A 21896-nucleotide genomic window follows, 5' to 3' on the forward strand; every position below is an offset into this window, starting at 1 on the left:
AGTGACTACCTTGAAAGCCAACACATTGTTGCCTGCATCCCACCAAGTAAGACAGTATTTATAGTGTATTTACAAGCTGGGTTTCAGGTTAATCGGAATGCAGACTCACATATTTGGCCTTCTGATGATTCTGAGAACTTGCCACAATGGAGACTCCATCAGTTCAAAACTCACTAATCATAGGGCTGCATAAATATATATGTTCCTACAAGTGAAGAGATTAATAACTGAAAGTAATGTGTTGACCAGTTCTAGCACACATTGAGGTGCAATATTAGCCAAAATTGAACATCACATATTGTATTTCTCTTGGCAGAGCAGGTACCCTGTTTTTGAACTCAGAACCTTCTAGGTGATGAGAACCTGCATGGGCTAAAAGTAGGCAATTGGGTGTTGGTTGGGCTTGTGGTGCACTAGCCCAAATGTGCCAGAACTGACTGGTACTTATTGTAAAACTAAGAGAATGGACGGGAAGGATGAAGTGATCTGAATAAGGAGACCTAATCTTGTGGAGTTGAGAAACATATGCAGGAAAGTGAAGATATTGATTTAATTGTGAATGTGAGGACTAAAATATAGAATTGGGGTCTTCTTGGTTGGAAGTAGGAAAAGCAGGATTGTGGCATGACAGACTGTACTGAATGGTGATAATGGAAGTGCAAAGCAAGAGTTTTGGCAGATCGAATCCCACCAGGCTCAAGGTTGATTCAGCCTTCCATCCTTCTGAGGTGGGTAAAAATGAGGACCCAAATTGTTGAGGGCAATAGGCTGACTCTGTAAACCGCTCAGAGAGGGCTGCAAAGCACTATAAAGTGGTATATAAACCTAAATGCTATTGCTAACATATTGAATGAATATGATGGGGGTGGGAAATTGTACCAGTAGGTCACATGCACATATGGGAACAAGAAGAGAGAGTGGCGAAACATTATTCAAGTATTTAGAAATACAATTCTTGAGGAGGAATGGGAATTGTAACTGGTGGGTAGAAAAAGGCCTGCTTGCTATTAAGCATAAGGCAATGCATGTATACACAAGCATGACTAATTAGATTATGTTGAAAGGCTGAGAGAATTAGCAAGGCTGATGAGAGATTTTGAATGCAATCCAGATTACATGCTGGTGATGTCAAGGATGGAATTTAGGGTATAATAAGAAAGAATGAAAGACGAGAGGCTTGAAAAAGAAGAACATGACTCCTCTGTGTTAGAAAACAGACTGTTTTGGAAATGGAAACAGAAAATGGACACAAGGAAAGATAACATGGAATCTGTTGGGACAGAGTGAAAATAATTACATTACAAAGTGTCATAGAAATATGCGAACCTGCTTTAATAGTAAGTATGAAAAAGAATTAGGCTGTGGATGAGGAAAAGGTGCAGATAGGAACATTCTTCAAAAATGAGGGTAAAAGAAAGGTATTGCAAATTGTCAATGTAGAGAAAAGGATCGTTGCAGAAGAATGCCAATGTTTTGGAATGATTTCTCAAGATATATTCAGACTATCCTGACAATTTTTACCTGGAAGGTAAAAACCAAACTATTTCAGAGATAATCCCGATCTTCTACTTTTCCGTGTTTTGTTATTTCTGCCTCTTTGCAGTAGTAGCGATTGAATTATTGGGCTACAATTTTATGATGCTGATTAAATTTTTTAAGCTGAATTGTGTTACATATGTTTCAGTTAATTGCTCCTAACTTGGAAGCCGTTGAAAATCAATTGTGATATAATACGAGAGCTAGCTAGCTAGCTATACAAATAATAAGAATTAAGAAAAATGGTAAAAATGCAGAGCTATTAAAATGTGGATGTAGTTTATGTGGGGAGTGACTATATAACTTGCATGGAATTTGATATGGCTGGCAGATAACTAGCTGTTCTCTTACCTAGAGGGAAAGAGAATAGAATAGAAAAACTAAAAGAAAATGATCATAAAGATTTCAGTCATCCAGGTACAGTTGTCTGAAGGTTGATTCAAGGCAATTGGACTTTCTTTCTTTTTTCTTTTTGTTAGTTTGAGACGTTTAGCTAACTTGCTCTAACTGATGAAGCTGCTTGGATGAGTAGTGAAACATTTCACACTAACAGGAAAAACAAGTCCAGTTGCCATGAATCAACCTTCATGCAAGAAGATGAGCTTGTGAGGTGTATCTGGAAAGGTGTTTACAGATAGATAATCAGAGTTGGAAGGGAACTTGTAGGTCATCTAGTCCAACCCCCCACCTAAGCAGGAGACCCTACACCATTTCTGACAAATGGCAGTTAGTCTCTTCTTCAAAGTTTCCAGTGATGGCGTTCCCACAACTTCCGAGGGCAAGCTCTTCCATTGGTTGATTGTTCTCACTGTCAGAAGTTTCTCCTTATTTCCAGGTTAAATATCCCCTTGTTCAGTTTCCATCCATTATTCCTTGTCTGGCCTACAGGCGCTTTAGAAAATAGCTTGACCCCTTCCTCTTTGTGGCAGCCCCTCAAATATTGGAAGACTGCTATCATGTCTCCCCTGGTCCTTCTCTTCACTAGACTAGACATGCCCAGTTCCTGTAACCGTTCTTCATATGTTTTAGTCTCCAGTCCCCTCATCATCCTGGTTGCTCTTCTCTGACCTTTTTCTAGAGTATCAACTTCTTACTGAGACTTTAGCAGAATTCTAACTGAGAGCTGACAGTGAACTGCAGTGGGAATGTACAGAATAACTATGCCATGCAACAGTGCACAGAATAGACTTTTGTTCTCCTGTAGAGCACTGAGAATTATTTTGAGTGTGAGAAAGAAAAGTTATTATACCTTTATTGATTTAAAGAAATCATATCATAAGGTGAATGGGGTCAATTATGCAATGTTTTACATGAATATGAAATAGAAGTTTGATTGTTTAGTGCAAATAAGAGTAACATCTGGTGAAAGTAAAGCAACTGTAAGTGAAATGCTTAATGAATGATTCAACAGTCAGCGGGGAGTAAGGGAAGATACGGATATTCAAGTGAATATATTTTGGAATAAATGTAAAAAGAACGTTTCTGATGATGTTAGAGGTGGGGATATAAAAGAATGTGAAGACATACAGCAGTTGATTTCCAACAAATGTTAAACAGATTGGAAAAGAAATACACTAAAAATCAAGGTAGTTGTGTTTGACTGCCAAAATAGTGAATTAGCTGCAAGCTAATTGGTATTTGGTACAAAAGAAGGAAAATGAGTGGAGGAATTGGAAGATGTACATGTATTGGCAGAAGGATAGTGCTTAACTTGTGGTCTTCTCTGGAGTATCAAAAGAAGCAAAGACAATAATGTATAACAACATACTTCTGCCCACTTTGATATACCGAAGTTAGAATTGGCCATGTCAAGAGAGATGGAAGGTTTAATGCAGAAGGAAGAGGGTATTTAAGAAATATGGTTGATAAAAGGGGGGTCAAGAATGAATGGGAGGTGAAGGAATGTGTACTTTGTACAAATGTGAGTGACCAGCACAATAGAAGTACTTCGTGATGGTTTAATCAAAAGAAAGAACGAAGATCAACGCAAAACAAGCACAGAATGAAAGAGGAACTCCTTTGAGTGAAAGGAAAGATAAGAAAGTGACATTAGACAGGCTCCAAGCTTACTTCTAGAAGACAGAACTTTACAGAACCATCAGAATATGGTGGAAACAGGGTGTTTGGAGACCTTATGAAGAGATATATTGAATAGCATCCATGAAAACTAAATTTAATTACATTTTCTCTTGTCTTTCTTTTTATTACTAGTTTTTACTCTTTTATGCTTTGCATAACACTGCTTATTCCAGCAGGGAACAGCATCATACATATAGATGCATTTAAGTATGTATGTATGTATGGTGCCATCTGATGCAGTAGTGGGATTCAAAAAAAAATTACTACTAGTTCTGTGGTGTGGCTTGGTGGGCGTGGTGTGGCTTGGTGGATGTGGCTTGGTGGGTGTGGCAGGGGAAGGATACTGCAAAATCCCCATTCCCTCCCCACCCCACTAACCTGCTTTCCAGCTCCCTTCTCCTGTGCAAAGAAGACCCAGCCAATCAGCTGGGACTCAATGGGAAGCAGAGAATGGATGGGGGTGGGGCCAGTCAGAAAGTGGGACTTGCCGGTTCTCCAGACTACTCAACATTTCTGCTACCGGTTCTCCAGAACTGGTCAGAACCTGCTGAATACCACCTCTAATCTGATGGATTCATTTATTATGTCAGGTTCTACCATAAAGAACAGAATTCAGTAGGTTTTGACAGCCTGGTCAGGGGTTTTGAACAGTAAGCTTTAACTGTCTCATTCTGAAGGACATTTCCTTTTTAGGTTTCTAAAAACCTTTGAGTCCCATGTATTGTTTCTGGTTCTCCACACACAGCTAAGGGTCTAATTAGGTTGTTCAATTAGTTACGGTGAGAAAGGCAAAGAAAACGGCTTTTGTTCTTATCTGGAAATAACAATAGCAGCTTAGCTCTGGATTGCTGCATCATATTAAAAGTATGAGAAAACCTATATGAGGATTTACCTCTTTAATGTGCAGAATGGTGCCGTTGGGAGGGCGGACAAACATTGGCCGATTGTCATTGATGTCAATAACATCCAGCTGTAGCATTGTAGTCCCCCAGAGTGGTGGCCTTCCTTTGTCAGTAGCTACCACTGTTAGGTTGAACCTCTCATAGGACTGTAGGCGCCTGCGAGTTGTGACAAGCCCTGAATCCTTATGAATTTTGAAGGCCTCTGAGGAGAGAAGAGATACGGCTCACTTTAGACACAGCATGAACTACAAAAGCTGATTTACAGCCGTGCAAATTTTTCAAACGAGGCAGTTGGAAGAGGAGCTTCAGGACCTGCTCCTCAGCTTTCTGAAGCAACTGGGACTCTCTGAAGCCTTGGCTGGATGTTTGGAAGGTCCTCTGGGTTTAAGTGCCTACCCACACTTCAGTGGTGGGATTCAAATATTTTTACCACCGGTTCGGTGGGTGTGGCTTGGCGGGCGTGCTTGGCGCGCGTGCACACACTTTGTGTGTGTGCGCGCACACCAAACGCACACTTTGTGCAGGCACAGTGGTGTTTGAGCAGGTGCAGAGGCGTTCTAACTCACCTCCTGCAAGCCTGCACTCTCCCGGTCGCTTCAGCAGTTGCCGCGCAGTACTCTGTTGTGCCGCGCAAAGCAGCTGCGCTTCGAATTCGGAGGATAAAGGTGAGCATGGGAGCTCGGGCGGGCGGCCAGTCCCAACAGCAGAGCAGAGGAGAGAACTGGCTTGGTCTCTGGTGCTCATCGCTGCTACCGGATCGCCAGAACCGTGCCAAACGGGTAGAACACCACCACTGCCACACTCCCAAGTATTTATACATGTGTTGAAGATACCTCCAGGTGATGTGACAGATGCATGTTCAGTCATGACCTTTGAAGCAGTTGACTGGTTGTGGCTCCTTCAGATTCAGCGGCTCAGTTTGCTTGCAAGTGAAGCGCCACACAGAATTATTTGCAGGGGACTTTTTTTGTTATTAATGGCACAACATTAGCAAGAAACATTGCTGAAGCCTGGAGCTAGAAGGTTGAGTTAATATGCAAACAAAGCATCTATCATGCTATATAACAAGGAACTCATGTTAAATGTTGCTGCACGAATAACCATGCTAACAATACACTGAATCCCCATAATAAAATTAATTGACCGTTATATGTTTTGTAGAAACCGTTACAGTTTTTGTGTTGCTCTATCGACCACCTTCCAAAGTGATACTATTCATATGAAAAAAAATGGAAACCAATACTACATTTTTAACATTTACAGAGCAACACTTGACAAACTTTGTTGATTAAGTTGTCCTCCCTGATATATTTCAGTTGTTTCCTTCAAATGGCATCTGTTGGAAAGCCCTACCACCAACATTCAATAGCTTATTTGCAAAGTACGAATTGTGGCAAAGGAAAGCGTATGCATCATACAACTTATAATTTATATTAGTAATATTAATAAGCATGCAATGCAAATATGTCTTATGGTGCACTGATTTGTATCTCTGCAGTTAAAAATTCACTACTTTTGATAAACCGAAAAATATGCAGCTAGTGTTTGCACCATTGAGATTTCTATTATTTGTTAATCATCTTTTTTGACAAGATATTTTTTGTTATTAGAGATACACACCAACTCCAGGTCCTTCAATGTTGAATGTTACCACTCCATTGTCTCCTTCATCAAGGTCAACAGCAGTCATCGTGATGACAGAGGTCCCGACTGGCTCATTTTCATATACGCTGGTGCTATATTGTTTTTTGGCAAACTGGGGCCGGCAGTCATTGATGTCCAGAACTGTAATTAATACCTGAAATCAACACAAAACAATAAAGAAATTACAGGTCAAGAAGAGCCCGGGAAGACTGAAATACAACACTGAAATGGAATGGCCAACAACACTGCATACACTAACCAGTGCTTTTAAGACTTGGTAATTTCCAAATACTGTATTTTTCAGAGTATACGACACTTCGAAGTATAAGGCGCACATAGCTTTGGGGGAGGAAAGCAAGAAAAAAAATCTGCCTCTGCCTCTGCCTCCCAGCAAATTTGCCTCCATGCAGCAACCAACAAACAGCCTGTTTCAGCTTCAGCCAGCCTGATTAGCATAATCAGCTGATTGTCGGTTGGATTGGCCTCTCGATGATCAGCCGTTTCAGGCTGCAGGGATCGCCATAGCCTATTGCCACCTCCGTGCGCTGCATTTTTGGCTTCCGAAACCTGTTTTCAGCCTCCCCACACCCCATTTTCAGCCTCTGCACATCCCACTTTCGGCCCATTCTGGGAAGTGGGGATCAGAACGGTGGGGGCCGATTCTTGGGGGCTGATTCCTGGTGGAGATGCGCTTTTGTTGTTTTTGGGGATTGGGTGCATAGTAGACATCAATAGGTCTAAGGAAATCTCCATCTGACAAAGACAGACCTTCTTAACATTTTGAAAACAAAGAACAACTTCTCCCAATTACAAGTTGGTTACCTGCACAGAGTTCTCTCGGCGATTACTAGAAACATCCCCTGGATTGTCTCTAGCTACTGCAGTTAACGTAAAATGATCCCGCTTTTCTCGATCTAAGGTTGATAGAATGTAGACATCTCCCTGAAACACAAACATCTTCAGAAAGTTATCAGAAAGTCATATCATACAACTAGACTCCAAATTTCACAGCTAGGATAATACTTGTGATATTCTAGAAGCTGATATCCATTTGAAACATATCTGGGACACCAGAGTTGGGGATGCTAATATTTAAAGCATGTTTTGGCAACACTAAGTTAATAATTTATTTCTAATTACCACTATGGCAGGCAAGATGGAGAATGTTGATTTTCTTACCTTATATTTTTTTATAATCATCAAAGCTACATCTAGACTACCAGGTTCTCTTTAGTATAAAAACTTGATTATTATTACTATTACTTAATAAAATAAATTAATACAATTTAGTCTTAGTTTCAGTGGCAAAGTGTGGCTAGTCCTTAAAACTACCGTTAGAAAATGGATTCTGCATAATATTTAAAAATACTGTGATCATTATTATGCCAGATCTATAAAAAAAATCTTTGAAAATATTTCCACGATTTTCTATTTACAATAATTCTGTCCAATGGAACAATTATATCAGAACCAGATCTTAACAACCAGAGGAGGTATTCAGCAGGTTCTGACCACTTCTGGAGAACTAGTAGCAGAAATTTTGAGTAGTTCAGAGAACCGGCAAAGACCACCTCTAACTGGAGATTTTACAGTATCCTTCCCCTGCCACACCCACCAAGCCATGCCCACAGAACCAGTAGTAAAAAAAATTGAATCCCACCACTGTTAACAACTGCTAGCTAGAGTTTTCAGTTTGCTGCAAGCACATTTTATTATTAGTTACATATGTTGGGTACAATTTATTCTATATTTAAAGGAAGTCAGTATTCGTATTTAGGGTAAATGTGGGAATGTCACAGGAAATAATCGTTAATACAAAGCCACCATACAAGTTAAAGAGAAAATTCACTAATCAGTATATCAAAACCTAGTTATCCTGGCAGCTGGCAAATATTTTAATTTCTCTTAGAACTGCAAACTTGGGACAGAAAATTTGGCTATTAATTCAGTTCTAGATTAGTCTTACTCCAGAGGGCTCCAAACTAGGCAACTTAAACTTGTGGACTTCAACTCCCAGAATTCCTCAGTCAGCATAGGTGGCTGAGGAATTCTGGGAGTTGAAGTCCACAAGTCATAAAGTTGCCAAGTTTGGGAATCCCTATCTTACTCAGTAAGATTAGTTTTACTCTACTCTATTAATCATCACCACACTCTACATTATTGAGTGATGTCATCCAGAACAATGCTTTTTCAAACTTGGCCACTTTAAAATGTGCAGACTTCAACTTCCAGAATTTCCCTGGCTGGGGAATTCTGGGAGTTGGAGTCCATACATCTTAAAGTCTCCAAGTCTGAACAATAGTGGTCTAGACATAGATAGTTGGGAGCTCACAAACAAATCAGAGAGATGTTGTGTTATTCTTTAATTGCTTCGTATTGCCTAAATAATCCTAGCACAAGCTGGATAAAGATACAAGTGGAGACCAGAATATTATTTTTCTAGCCCAGCACTCTTATATGTCCTTAATACCGTATTGGGGTTAATTCCAAATTTCCCCTCTCCATCTCCCAAGCTATACTGTATTTGAGCAAAACGTCCAGAATCGGCATCTGTGGCTCGAACCCTCAAAATGATGGTCCCTAGAGGGACATCCTCAAAGACAGGCTTCTGTAAAAAAGAGGAAAACATACAGATCAGATGTGGTTATACTACATATTATTATAAAGATGCATCATACTATTTCATATACACAGTTACTATAGATAGAAAATAAATAGAATTCTTTATTGACCAAGTGTGATTGGACACACAAGGAATTTGCCTTGGTGCAAATGCTCTCAGTATACATAAAAGAAAAGATATTCATTAAGAATCAAGAATCATAACGTACAACACTTAATGATAGTCATAGGGTACAATAAGCAATCAAATTATACTAGGAAACAATCAATATAAATCGTAAGGATACAAGTGACAAAGTTACAGTCTTACAATCACAAGTGGGAGGGGATGGGTGATAAGGAGTGATGAGAAGATTAACAGTAATAGTAGTGCAGGCTTTGTAAATAGTTGGACAGTGTTGAGGAAACTATGTGAGTTAAGCAGCTTTCTTGAGTGATCAGGCTATACAAACATAGGGTTGGAAGGCACTTTGGAAGTCTTCTAGTCCAGCAGAGAAGCAAATAAAACTGGGATCACTATCCTGATAAGCCATTTTCTTCAGAGTTTGCCTTGCTTCTAATATACAATTAGAGGTGCAATTCAAGGTGCTGGTTGTCACCTTTAAAACCCTCCATGGTTTGTGACCAGGTTTTCTGAAGGACCGTCTCTTCCCAGTTACATCCACCCGATCCACCAGAGCAGGGAGGCAGGGAATGTTGCAGTCCCCTCTCCTTAGGGGTACATCTGGCAGGTCCAGAAGAAAGGCCTCCTCCTTGGTGGTTCCCCCCCATTGGAACATCATCAGGGATGGGGTCCGACTGGTATAACTACCGGTTCTGTTGCTCTGCATCGCGCGCATGCAATTTACGACCTGATGAGCTGCCCGGACAGCTGAGTGGTTGAAAAAACACTTTTTTCCCTGTTTTTTTCAACTGCAGCTGTGTCGTGCAGTTGAAAACGTAGGAAATAAAGGTCAGGTAAGAGCCTGGGCGGGTGGGTGGGCCAAAAACACAGCAGACATAGAACCGGTTCTATGTATCCTCCCTGTTTGCTGCTTTTCATAGCAACCAGTTCTACAGAAGTGGACAGAACCCGTAGAATCCCACCCCTGAACATCATCCCTGCAGAGATTAGGCAAAGCCCTGAAGACCTGGTCTTGCCAACAAGCCTGGGGCACCCAGAGTGGGGTGGAGCCCATCAAATGGCTAATTTGGTTGCTTGTTGTGGCCAGGTTGGTTAGTTTTTACTCTTTGTATATTGTTTTTTTTATTTTTTGTAAGCCATCTAGAGTTACTGAAAGTGAGTGGACAGCCATATAAATCCTCTAAATAAATAAATACATAGATAATAATTGTTCATCAACCTTTACCAAAGATTTATTTTGGGTTCCTCTTTTCCTAAATACTTAGAATAAGAAGTCCAAAAATTCCATTGTAAGATTCATATAACATTATAAGAATGTTTAGTTTGTTTTCTGCCTTCTCTTTTCCCCCCCTCTTTATGTCATGTGATTTTGGACCAATGTTTTTCAAACTTGGTAAGTTTAAGATGTATGGACTTCAGCTCCCAGAATTCCTCAGCCAGCATGTTTTATTTGTTTAAAATAAACGTCTACATTTTTAATTAATGATTTGGATACTGTTCTATGAATCTTTCTAGTTGAAAAACAGTGGTTAAGTAAATGAATAATATAACTCAACATATTGTCTTAACTAATATTAACCACAATGACATAAGTTTGATCCATAATTTGCACAACCGACAAGCTGATCTGCTGATTGCAGAATTAAGTACTACAGTACCAACTTTTAAAAATTGCTTTTAAAAAGATGAAATAAACTTGTGAAGATAATTTTAAGTCTGTCAAAGCCTAACAGATATAGATATTAAAATAATTCTTCGAAGGCAGTATGAGTCTGGCCACCAATGGAGGGGACAGACAATATGGAAGTTGTCTCAACTTTATTTCTGTATTTCTCAAGAGCTTTTGTAGAACCTCATCAGAGGAAGTTCCAAACATCTGAAAATGCAAGTCAATTCTTGTACCTTTAAGTTCTTATAACAGTTTCACCCACACTGCAAAAAATAATAAGTGCAATATAGTAGAACTGATAGAACTGCATTACATATTGTTGATATACACCACATTGTACTGATTATATAGATTATATAATCTGCCTAGTATGAACTTGATCATCCAACCCTACATTTCAGCCACAGGGCTGCAAAAAGAAAAGTATTTCAAACAGGAAAAAATAACTGAGAAGAACACAATTACCCTTTGCCCAGTCTGTCTCTCCCTCCTATATTCTCATAAATACTTCTTGCTTTAATTTACCTGGTAAGATGGCTGGCTAAACGTGGGATTGTTGTCATTGATATCCACAATTTCTAGATAAACTGGTATTTCAGCAGATCTCTGTGGACTCCCGTTGTCTGAGGCCCGAACAGTAAAATTCAGCCAATGGACCTCTTCGTAGTCAACTGTTCGGTTTGAAATTACCTTTCCTAAGAGCGATTAGGCAAATGTGAAGATTGTTACTGTCCATAACCCTTTTATAAAACATGTCCTGTCCCCTCATTCTATTTCTATAACATGCTTAAAAGGATACAAAGACTTTTTACATACACAGATTCTGCTGCCAGAATATCAAATCACGATATTGTATGCTGCTAAGGCCGCTGGGATTAATTTTAAAATAAATATTCTGAACTATTTGGGACGAGCGAACCAAAAGATTATTCTCATATTTAATGTCAGAAATGGAAGCTCCACTTTATTGTAGCTTAGTGTCTTTTATACATATTCCTATATCATAAAGCCCATGCAAAGACTATATATTCACACAAAAACAAAACAAAACAAAACAAACATAGGAACCAAAAATGTATTATTGTCCAGGGTTCCACAAGTTGAATTTTTGGTTGTAAGTAAAAAAGAAGGCAACAAATGACGTAGCGTCCTTGATACAGTTTGGGGAGATATTTGTTTACTCATCTTTAAATAACATCCAAAAATGGATGGCCTACGTACACAGTTGTGAAAGTCCGACTCCACAAGAATGCACTTTATGAAAGTGGAAAGGTGGCATGGCTGGATAAGAACAAAAGCCAGAAATGAAATAGGATGCAGCTTAGCTGTTCAAGATCCTCCATCACTCAAGTTTTACTTTCATAATAAAAAAAGTTTTGCTTGATTTCTGGTGATTTCAAATATCCTACAGTTTTCTTGGTAACAATAGGGAAGTGGTTTGTCACTTAGTTTCTTCACGATTCTTTCAAAAAGTTCCCTTTCTAGTCTATAGCCCTGTGGTTCCTAAATGCCTCCCCTCTAATCCAGACCTGACCCCAATTAACTTCCCAGCCCATTTTAGCATCTGTCAATGAAGCATCTTAATACTTCGCAAAATGAGGATGATACAGGCTGTCTCTGTGAAGAAAGACATCATCTGCACTATCAGTACAGATTTACACTATCGGTAAATCAGTACATTTGTTTTTAAAGTAACTTAATTTCAAATTAAAATTAATTTAACCATAAGGCTGAGTGTCAAAGAATTGAGGCCTTTGAACTATGGTACTGGAGAAGATTCCTGTTTGCTCCTTGGATTGCAAGGTGATCAAACTGTCAGTCCTAGAGGAGATCAACCCTAACTACTCTTTAGAAGGCCAGATCCTGAAGATGAATCTCAAATACTTTGGCCACCTCATGAGAGGGAAGGACTCACTGGAAAAGAGGCCTAATGCTGGGAAAGGTTGAGGCCAATAGAAGAAGAAGGGGACAACAGAGAATGAGGTGGCTGAATGGAGTCATTGAAGCAGTTGGTGTGAGCTTAAATGGACTCCAGAAGATGGCAGAGGACAGGAAGGCCTGGAGGAATGTTGTTCATGGGGCCACGATGGGTCGGACATGACTTTGCAACTAACAACAAAAAATTTTAAATTTCCGTATGAAGAGTCATCTTCCTTCTCTTAAAAATAACCTGGGTAAAGTCTTACCTGCTGAGCTGTCTTCCAGTTGGACATATCCCTCATGGGAGAGGTTGAACAACTGATATGTGATCTGCCCATTTACACCTTTGTCTGGATCTACGGCTGACAAGGATATTAATGTAGTCCCTGGAGTGGCTCCTTCTAGTATGCGTTCTGTGAAAAATGTTGCCCCATATGGGCGGAACCAAGGCGCGTTATCATTGACATCCAGAACATTTATGGTCAGCTTGGCTGCAAGTGAGAGGGAAGTACAAGACAAAACCTGAATATTGAGCATTTTGCTGCCTCTCTTTCTTTAAAAAATAAATAAAATAACACCGTTATTAATCTTAATCTGGAGTAGAAACTCTCTCACCATTTGGCACACTCACTGAGCGCTCCAACACCTCACTGGCATTATCATAGACAGAGATTGTGACATCGTAAGTGGCCACCAGTTCCCTGTTTAGAGTAGCCTTCACTTTCACCGCTCCTAAAAAGTACAAAACGAAGAATAAAAAGACTTCCAAATTCAGTAGCACATAAAATGATGGAGAATTGCTGAAAGGTGTCTCTCGTTCTTCCTGAACTCTTTCTACACCTCAAGGATCTTTCCCTAAGTGAATTATTGGCAAGCCAATAATATTATGAAATACACCTCATTCTACACTTATCCATTCCCACTGTGCCCTACTTACTTTAAAAAAAAAAGTCTTTGTATTCTACAACTTTTAATAAGCAGTATTTATAAACAAAAAACATACCTGTGGAAGGGCATCTGTGGGAAAGATGACTGATTCTAAGCTAAATTGATCCCAGTGCTTGAATGAAATGGGCTTTTCTCTCTGTACAGAAATAATAGGCTTCCTCAGAACAGGGGTTGCAAACAGACTCCCATCGCCAACTAAGATGGTGCTGTATTCTGTAAGTTCGCTTTAGCATACCTTTTATGGCCCCCGAATAATACTTGGTTTTATATCAACTTGATTATGAAGTTGCTTATATATTGCTATAACTTACATGCTGCTCCATTTATGGAGAGTTTGAACTGCATGTATGTTATTTCCTTAAATCACAGCAAACTTTAATAGAACGGTAGCATTATATTTACCCTCCATGAACAGTTTCAGGAAATTTCCGCTCAGCCATGAAATTTAGCAAGCGACCTTGAGAAATTACTATTTCTCAGTCTAAGCCACTTAGCAAAGTTGTGGATAATATTATTCCTTATACGGGACCCTCAGCGTTTAGGGAAATCATGATTTCCACCCCCCCCCAAAAAAATCATACATGAATTGTAATCAAATAACCAAGAGCAAATTTAGAGGATCACTAAATCACATCATTGGATCTAGAACGCTTTGCTTCACTCCCCTGCAAACCAAAACACAAGACAAAGGATCACTTACCCTAAAAATGCCTGCCCCTCCCATTCCCTTAGCCACTTAGGTGCTTCTGAGGGCGGTCACCATTCAGTCTGTAAAGGCTGCGGCACAAGATATACTTTGCTAACCAGACACCAAACCAGCACTAAACTAGGAATGATGATGATGATGATGATGAGAATGAATAGAGCGTTGACAGAGATGCACAGATAATTCATAGCATAGACATAGAAACTCAGAAATCAAACCTGCAGGTCTGAGAGCCATAAGGAAAGCAAAAAGATAATTAGTTAAAGCAAGTATCCACCAAAAGTGCGTAGAAAACACACAGAGGGCTCTTCCAGACAGTTAATGATATTTAATCAAGCTGAACAATCAACCAACGGAACAGCTTGCCTTCGGAAGTTGTGGGAGCTTCTCATCCCTTGAGACTTTCAAGAGGAGATTGGACTGCCATTTATCAGAAATGGTGAAGGGTCTCCTGCTTGGGTGGGGAGTTGGACTAGATGACCTACAAGATCCCTTCCAACTCTGTTCTTCTGTATATCTGAATCTCTTATTAATCAGCTGAGGTGTGAGGACTATCAAAGAGTTCAATATAGAACTGTTATCGTTCCGTTCCGTTCCTTTCCATTCCATTCGATTCCCATCTTTCTTTCTTCCCTTTCCTCCTCCCCTTCTCCTTTATAAAGGTAGGAAGGGAGAAACTGATGTTGTTCCCCAAATTGATGAGGTAGGAGCCCTGCAGGCTGATGAGATAGAAGAAAATTGTCTTCATGTGAAACTGAGAGCTGGTCTGAAGTGCTGATGGCCAATCAATTTTTGTCCTTGTCCTTTGCTCTGTTTGGTCATTGGCTGGTTCTTTGTGACCATATTACAGTCACAAAGAAGGAAATATGCTAATTCCTCTGATGTCCAATGTGTGTTAAATAGTCAATTTAAATTGTACAATCAGAGGATTTGCACACTGGAAAGATTGGAGTCTGGAAGTGCCCAAGAAAGCAAGGGAGAATAAGAAAGAAAGAAAAAAGAGCAGAATATGAAAAGGAAAGAAAAAAAAAAGTAGAAGATATTGGGAGGACATCTTCCATGCCATTTGTTGTTCTGGTATAATACTCCCATTTTCCAAGGGAAACTGATTTTTAAAGGCAAATAAATGGCTGATTTTTTTTCAGCCCAAATATATTAAAATCTGGGAATGCATATTTGATATATGGCTTGACATAATTTGGGCCAATAATATTATTTTTCAGCATTCGTTTTTTTTCCTTCTGCTATTTTTGATCATATTTGTTAGAACCCGAACATAGTGGTTATCTATCGTATTTACTTCTAACTCTTGTACCTGTGTGAAAATCCACTGAAAAAACTCCTTGCTGGTCGGGCACAAGAGCATCCGTATCATCTTTAGCCAGGATTTCTATGAGGTAATATTCCAGTCGGGGATTGAGATCTTTGTCAACTGCTGTCATTTCAGCTATGACTGTGCCTATAGAAGCTGATTCAGGGACACTGACAGTCTGGATGTGGTTGAGGAACTCTGGCTGAGAGTCATTGATATCGTCAATCTGGATGCTCACGGTGGCAGTACCAGAGAGAGATGGTGTGCCTTGGTCTGTAGCAACCACTGTCAAGCGGTAGTGGTCCTTTTCTTCTCGGTCTATAGTTATGTTGGCCACGCTGATGACCCCAGTATTAGCATGGATCAAGAACTTATCTTGAGCTCCATTCTCAATCCGGTAGCTCAGCTGCTGATTGAGGCCATTATCCATATCAGTTGCAATTACCTGAAGCACAGAAAAACCTAGGGGGAATCCCAGACTGTATTGTTAGGGAGGATATTTCAGTTATTCAGAACTTCAGAAGAAACAAGTGAACGTTTTGAATTGGTCCATCTGACCTCCAGTATTCTCCCATTAACCCTATTGATCTCCAATAATTCCATAGGTTCCTGTGAGTAATGCAGAATAATGCAAAGGAAGTTGTACAACTTATCCCTTAGACCAGGGGTCCTTAAACTTGCCAGCTTTAAGACTTGTGGACTTCAACTCCCAGAATTCCTCCTCCAGTCATGTTAGCTCAGGAATTGTGGAAGTTGAAGTCCACAAGTCTTCGACTTGCCAAGTTTGAAGACCCTTAGACCAAGATGTGCACCACTGTGATGCTGCAATAACTAGCTTTACTTTTCCATTTATTTGTAAAAGATACATGGAAAACATAAACACAGATAACTGCAAGTCCCAACAGATAATTGCAAAATTGCACAGAGGGGCGTATGAGGTTTTAATGAGAATTGGAAAAGGCTCTATGTGTGGTTTATGTCAGTGTATCTCAACCTCAACAACTTTAAGATATGTGGAGTTCAGTTCAACTCCCAGAATTCTCCAGCCAGCATGTTTGCTGGGGCATTCTGGGAATTGAAATCCACCTCTCACAAAGTAGCTGGGGTTGAGAAATCCTGGTCTAAACAATATCAAATTGCTTGCAATCAAAGTAAATAGATTTTGATACTTTTTAAAAATACAGGTAGGGATAACAAAACACTTTATATAGACCTAATTAAATCAATATCTTTTTTTAGAATTGACCAAGTAGTTGCAAAGGACAGAGTTGTTTTTTAAAATAGAATTTTACCCCCAAAAATGTGCCAAGTCCTTGTCCACTGTATTTCTCTTGGTGCAGTGATTCTGGTTAGTTTAAACCGGGGGTGTCAAACTCGTGGCCCATGGGCCAGATGCATTACCCTAACCCCTGTTTTAGCAAAGGGGAAAAAAGTCACGATACATCATGTGATGACTGTCAGAAGTTCGTTTTCTGATCTCCCTTGCCTATGGCAACTCGAGAATGACAACATGCTACGAGTTTGACATCCCTGGTTTAAACTAGTCACCCTGGTTTTGTAAAAAGGGGAAAGTTGCGGTTTAAAGCAGAGGTCCTCAATTCCCACACCACAGACCGGTACCAGTCCATGGTCTGTTAGAAACCAGGCTGTGCAAGTGGCAGGCGTGTGAGCAAAGCTTCATCTGTGCATGGACAGAATTTAAATTGTGTGTGAAACCATCCTGCTCCCCCCCCGCCCCAGGTCCGTGGAAAAATTCTCTTCCACAAAATTGGTCCCTGGTGCCAGAAAGGTTGGAAATTGTTGGTTTACATTTGTAAATTGCTATTCTGGACAAATCAATAGACAATTTGTAAATTAATATTATGGAGAAATCAATCTCTTATTTTGAGCTAAATAAAATCTCTAGTTGAAACTAGCAAGGAGGGAGTGGATACAGTTTCTGTGTTCATTCCCAGGAATAAAAGTATGATTTAGCAGAGGAATGGTGAATCCCCATAGTTTAATATATTAGGAAAATATACTTTTAAATTAAAACTATGCTTTTAAATTAAAAATATAGTTTTTAATATCAAAGTTGGAAAATGAATCACTTGATTTTATTTTTTCAAATAAATTTTCCTCTGTTAAGTGGAACTGGATTTTTTCTTTATCTGCTTCAATGCTGCAGTTGTATTTACCAATGTGGCGAGATATAAATTTGATCTTTTTATGTACATTAGCACAGTATTCAGCAAGTTCTGACCAGTTCTGGAGATCCAGTAGCAGAAATTTTGAGTAGTTTGGAGAACTAGCAAATACCACCTCTGCCTGATCCCACCCACATCTATTCTTTGCCTCCTGATCGGCTGGGTCTCCTTTTGTTGCCCTATACAGGAGAATGGAGCTGAAAAGAAGGTCAGTGGGGTGCGGAGGGAATGGAGATTTTACAGTATTCTTCCCCTACTACGCCCACCAAGCCATGCCCACAGAACCGGTAGTAAAAAAATTTGAATCCCACCACTGCATTAGCAGAATTCACAGTACAGGTTATTGTAATATATATATATTATATAAATATAATAAATATATTATATATATATTATATATATATATATATATATACATATATACACACACACACACACACACACACACACACACAGATTTTCGCAGGCAACATCCCCACCCTCTTCATATTTCCAGTGATTTTTTTCCCCATTTGTTTTAAATTCCTAATACTTAACCTCAAATCAGTTCCAAATTTTCCATTTTGCCTTCATTCTAACCTGCAGGGCTGTTTTCTAGTATCCGAACAGACAAGACCGCGGGATGAAATATCGGTCTGTTGTCATTGTCATCCAAAATGGTCACGGTGAGATTAGCGGTACTGTTCAGTGTGCCAATGTCAGTTGCAACAACCAGAAACTCCAAGATGGGATTCAAGAAAGTCTCTCTGTCTATCACCTTCCCTGGCTTCACCGAAATGACACCTAAAGGTTAATAATACGACAAAGAGATGAACTCGACAGGGAAAAAATGCAGTCCAAGGACACTCCAGATCTATCAAGCATGCTCCACAGCTTTTTGTATTATTTAAACAGAAACAGAACACATTGATTTGGCAAGTGGAAAAGGAATGGAGATTTCCTTGCTATGTGATTTAATTTATCACCTTCATGCAATGAGATTGTGTAATAATGAGACTTCTATTCCTATTTTTGCTTTGCAGTTTTCACAAAGACACTGTTGTTGTGACAATTTTAAAAATTCAGTGTTGCAAAGTGACTTAAGCATTTATGTTTTATACAAATTACATTTGCCAAAAGTTCTTCTTCCCTTGTTATCTTAAGCTCAAGAACAAAAGTAGGTAGTTTAGGAGACTGTCTTTAGACATTGGGCTTACAAATAGAGGGATTTATATAAATATAAATAAACAGATCAGCAGAAATTTCACCAGATGGATACATGGCTAGGTAGCACTATTTTATATTACTACTGGGATAGCAAACCTATGGCTTGCGTGCCACAGGTGGCACGCAGAGCCATTTGTGCTGGCACATGAGCTGCAGGCCAACTTACCTCACAGCGCATGTGTGCACCTCACAGCTGATTTTCAGCCTCCCAAAGGCTTGAGGAAAGCTTCTGCAGGCTTCTGCAGGCCGAAAACTAGCCCTGTTTCGTCACTTCCTGTTTTTCCTAAAATACTGGAAGTGACAAAATGGGGCTAGTTTTCAGCCTGCAGAAGCCTTCCTCAAGCCTCTGGGAGGCCGAAAAAGGCCTCAAACCAGCCGAAAATCAGCTGTGAGGCGCAGTGCAGGTAAGGGGGCGGTGGGGTGGGTGGGGATTGCGTGCGCATGCGTAGGGGGTGTGTGGGGGGGTGCATATTGCCTTCTGGGTGCTGGCACACGAGCGCAAGCATGCACACAATTTTTGGCACAGGAGCCCAAAAAGGTTAGCCATCACTGGGATAGGGCATAGTGTTCTCTAGAAATTATTTCCTTTAATCATCTTTCTTGGTCACACATGGGATTATAATCGTTTAGCTCCACTCGTCACAAAGAAAACAGGTTGGAGAAGATAGTCCTATACATATAAAATTAATATCCCAAGACTAAGATTTTCCTTCATCTGCTTCCCAACATGATATAGTAGCTAGTTTTAGAAACATGAAGTTTCTCACTTTCACATAAAATTTCTTTCTTTCTTTGTATCTCGTCTTTATTACTTCTACAAATAATTCAAGGCAGCAAACTTATCCAATACACCTTCCTCCTCCTATTTTCTCCACAGCAGAAAATGTCCCTGTGAGGTGGGTTGGACAAAGAGTGACTGGCTCAAAGTCACTCAGCTGTATTTCATGGCCGAGGCAGGATCTGAATTAATGGTCTCCTGGTTTCTAGCCTAGTGCCTTATCCATTAGTCCAGAGGTCTCCAAACTTGGCAACTTTAAGACTTGTGGACTTCAACTCCTAGAATTCTCTAGCCAGCTTATGCTGGCTGGAGAATTCTAGGAGTTGAAGTCCACAAGTCTTAAAGTTGCCAAGTTTGGGGCCCCCTGCATTAGACCAAAACATAAGTAGCATAAAATAGTAAAAGTCAGCAAAAGATATAGTAAGATTTTTGTTTCAGCTTTATCTAATGCAAAATAGTTTACGGATGTCTAAAATGGATATCAATACACTTAAATATTTATTCATTTATCATATTTTATATAGCTGTCCATCTCACATTCTGGATGGTGTACTTTTTTTTTTTTTTTGAAAAGCCATAAAATGCCATATTAAGAATATTCCATAATTCAAAAAACACCAATATTCTTAAAGACCAGGAGAGAGCATATTCAATATTATAAACAATATAATCATGTCACCAATTTTGTTGAGATCCCCAAGCTTATTGACACAGGCAATGAAATTAATTTCTGGTCATAAACACCAAGCTTCCCAATGTACTAAGGATCAGAGTTTGTGGAAACCCTACAATATTTAACATGTGCCCTTCCAGACAGGAAATACAGTTGCAACATGAAATTGAACTCAACCCTCTGATGACACCATCACTGGATGCTTCCCATTGTGGTAGATGAGTACTTTTGCTGCAATTACATAGTTTAGGGCAGGGGTGGCCAATCTTTTGGACCACAGGGACCACCAAACTCATAATTTTAAATCCCAGGGACCACTAACTGGTTCGGTGGGCGTGGCCTAATTTGTGGGTGTGGCTTGGTGGTCATGTGACCGACTGGGCATGGCTTGTATGTAAATATTGTAAATATTTATATAAATATTGAATTTTTTTTATTAAAAAGAGCAACTTTTACCCAAAATCAGTCAAAGCAGGCAGGCAGATTGAGTTGCTCACAGACTCACAGTGATCTATTCAGTGATCTATCTATCTGCCATCGGCTAGCTCAGTCTCTCAAATTTGCTTGCCATGAGTCTGCACTGAATAATAGAACTTTCAGTCCTAAGGGAGGTTTGGCTGTACTTAAAAGCAGAGCTGAAGATCTAAAGACTAGCTAGAAAGCAAGAAATCCAACCATTTCCTGCTTCCTAGCTAATCTAAATCTCCTGGCACAGCAGAACAACTGATGGTCAGAAAAAGGAAAAATAGCAATTTAGCAGGCAAGTTTGCCAGGTAAGGAGTGAGTGGGCGGGGAGGATTCCCGCGGCCCATGTCTTGTGTTTCTGCGCAGCCTGGATTAATTGCTTTGAGGGGTGCTCTGGGGATGAGATTTCTCTGCGGCCCACCGGTTGGCAACCACTGGTTAGAGCACATAGAGAAGACCTATTGCCATTCAGCAAATCTTACTGTAAAAAGCAGGAATGGGTTCCAACACTGACTTTGATGCTATAGATGGCCTTGCTGGGAAAACACCGGGCTATTCTCACCTCCAAGAATCCACTCAGACTACATTAAGGGGCCCAAAAGCATTATGGTGGAATAATGAAAGTATTGCAGCTTTGTTTCTTTGAGAATAAAGGAAGAAATAAAATGGCCGAAAACTGAAAGGGCAGAGGAGGCTTCTCAGATGGCTGATGTGCAGTTAATGAGCTAAGAAAGTGATAGACAAAGATCTCTTTCCTTATTTCTTGGCCCAGAAAGGGCAAGTTTTGCTTGGCTAACAGTTTTGGGCAACTTCTATAGTCTTTCCAAAAAACAACAACAAACCAACAACACCTTATGCTCACCAAGTCCTGTTAATTTTAAATAACCAGAACAGCTTGATAGGTCTTGATTTATTTAAGTAAGGCAGTCAGAAAATGTGGACCGTGGAAAAACTGATGATCTGGAAGTGCCTCATGCTAACCTTATGTAATGCACAGAAATTTATCTAGCAGATTTGTTAAAAGTCTGAAGGCATTTTTCAACTGTTTCCATATTGCTCTCTCATGGGGCAGAATATATATTCTATTGCCTCCATCACCCTGAATATGCAGACAGCTATACATAAA

At 39.8% G+C, this 21896-nt stretch overlaps 1 protein-coding gene across 1 annotated transcript in view; it reads right to left on the bottom strand.

The window, feature by feature from the left end:
- Positions 1–21896, bottom strand: part of CDH23 (cadherin related 23) — a 564480-nt gene that overhangs the window by 22213 nt on the left and 520371 nt on the right. Inside the window, exons 46-54 of the mRNA XM_087964088.1 lie at positions 18228–18431; positions 15466–15924; positions 13112–13228; positions 12763–12987; positions 11102–11271; positions 8632–8769; positions 6984–7103; positions 6138–6315; positions 4508–4719 (exon numbers count right to left, since the gene is read on the bottom strand). Of these exons, the coding sequence (XP_087820214.1) occupies positions 4508–4719; positions 6138–6315; positions 6984–7103; positions 8632–8769; positions 11102–11271; positions 12763–12987; positions 13112–13228; positions 15466–15924; positions 18228–18431 (1823 nt within the window). The remainder of the gene's footprint in view (positions 1–4507; positions 4720–6137; positions 6316–6983; positions 7104–8631; positions 8770–11101; positions 11272–12762; positions 12988–13111; positions 13229–15465; positions 15925–18227; positions 18432–21896) is intronic.

This window comes from Notechis scutatus, chromosome 4 (genome assembly GCF_049901735.1).
Source record: "Notechis scutatus isolate UNSWTSFEM ecotype Mainland chromosome 4, rNotScu1.2, whole genome shotgun sequence".
In the NCBI taxonomy this organism is placed as follows: domain Eukaryota; kingdom Metazoa; phylum Chordata; class Lepidosauria; order Squamata; family Elapidae; genus Notechis; species Notechis scutatus.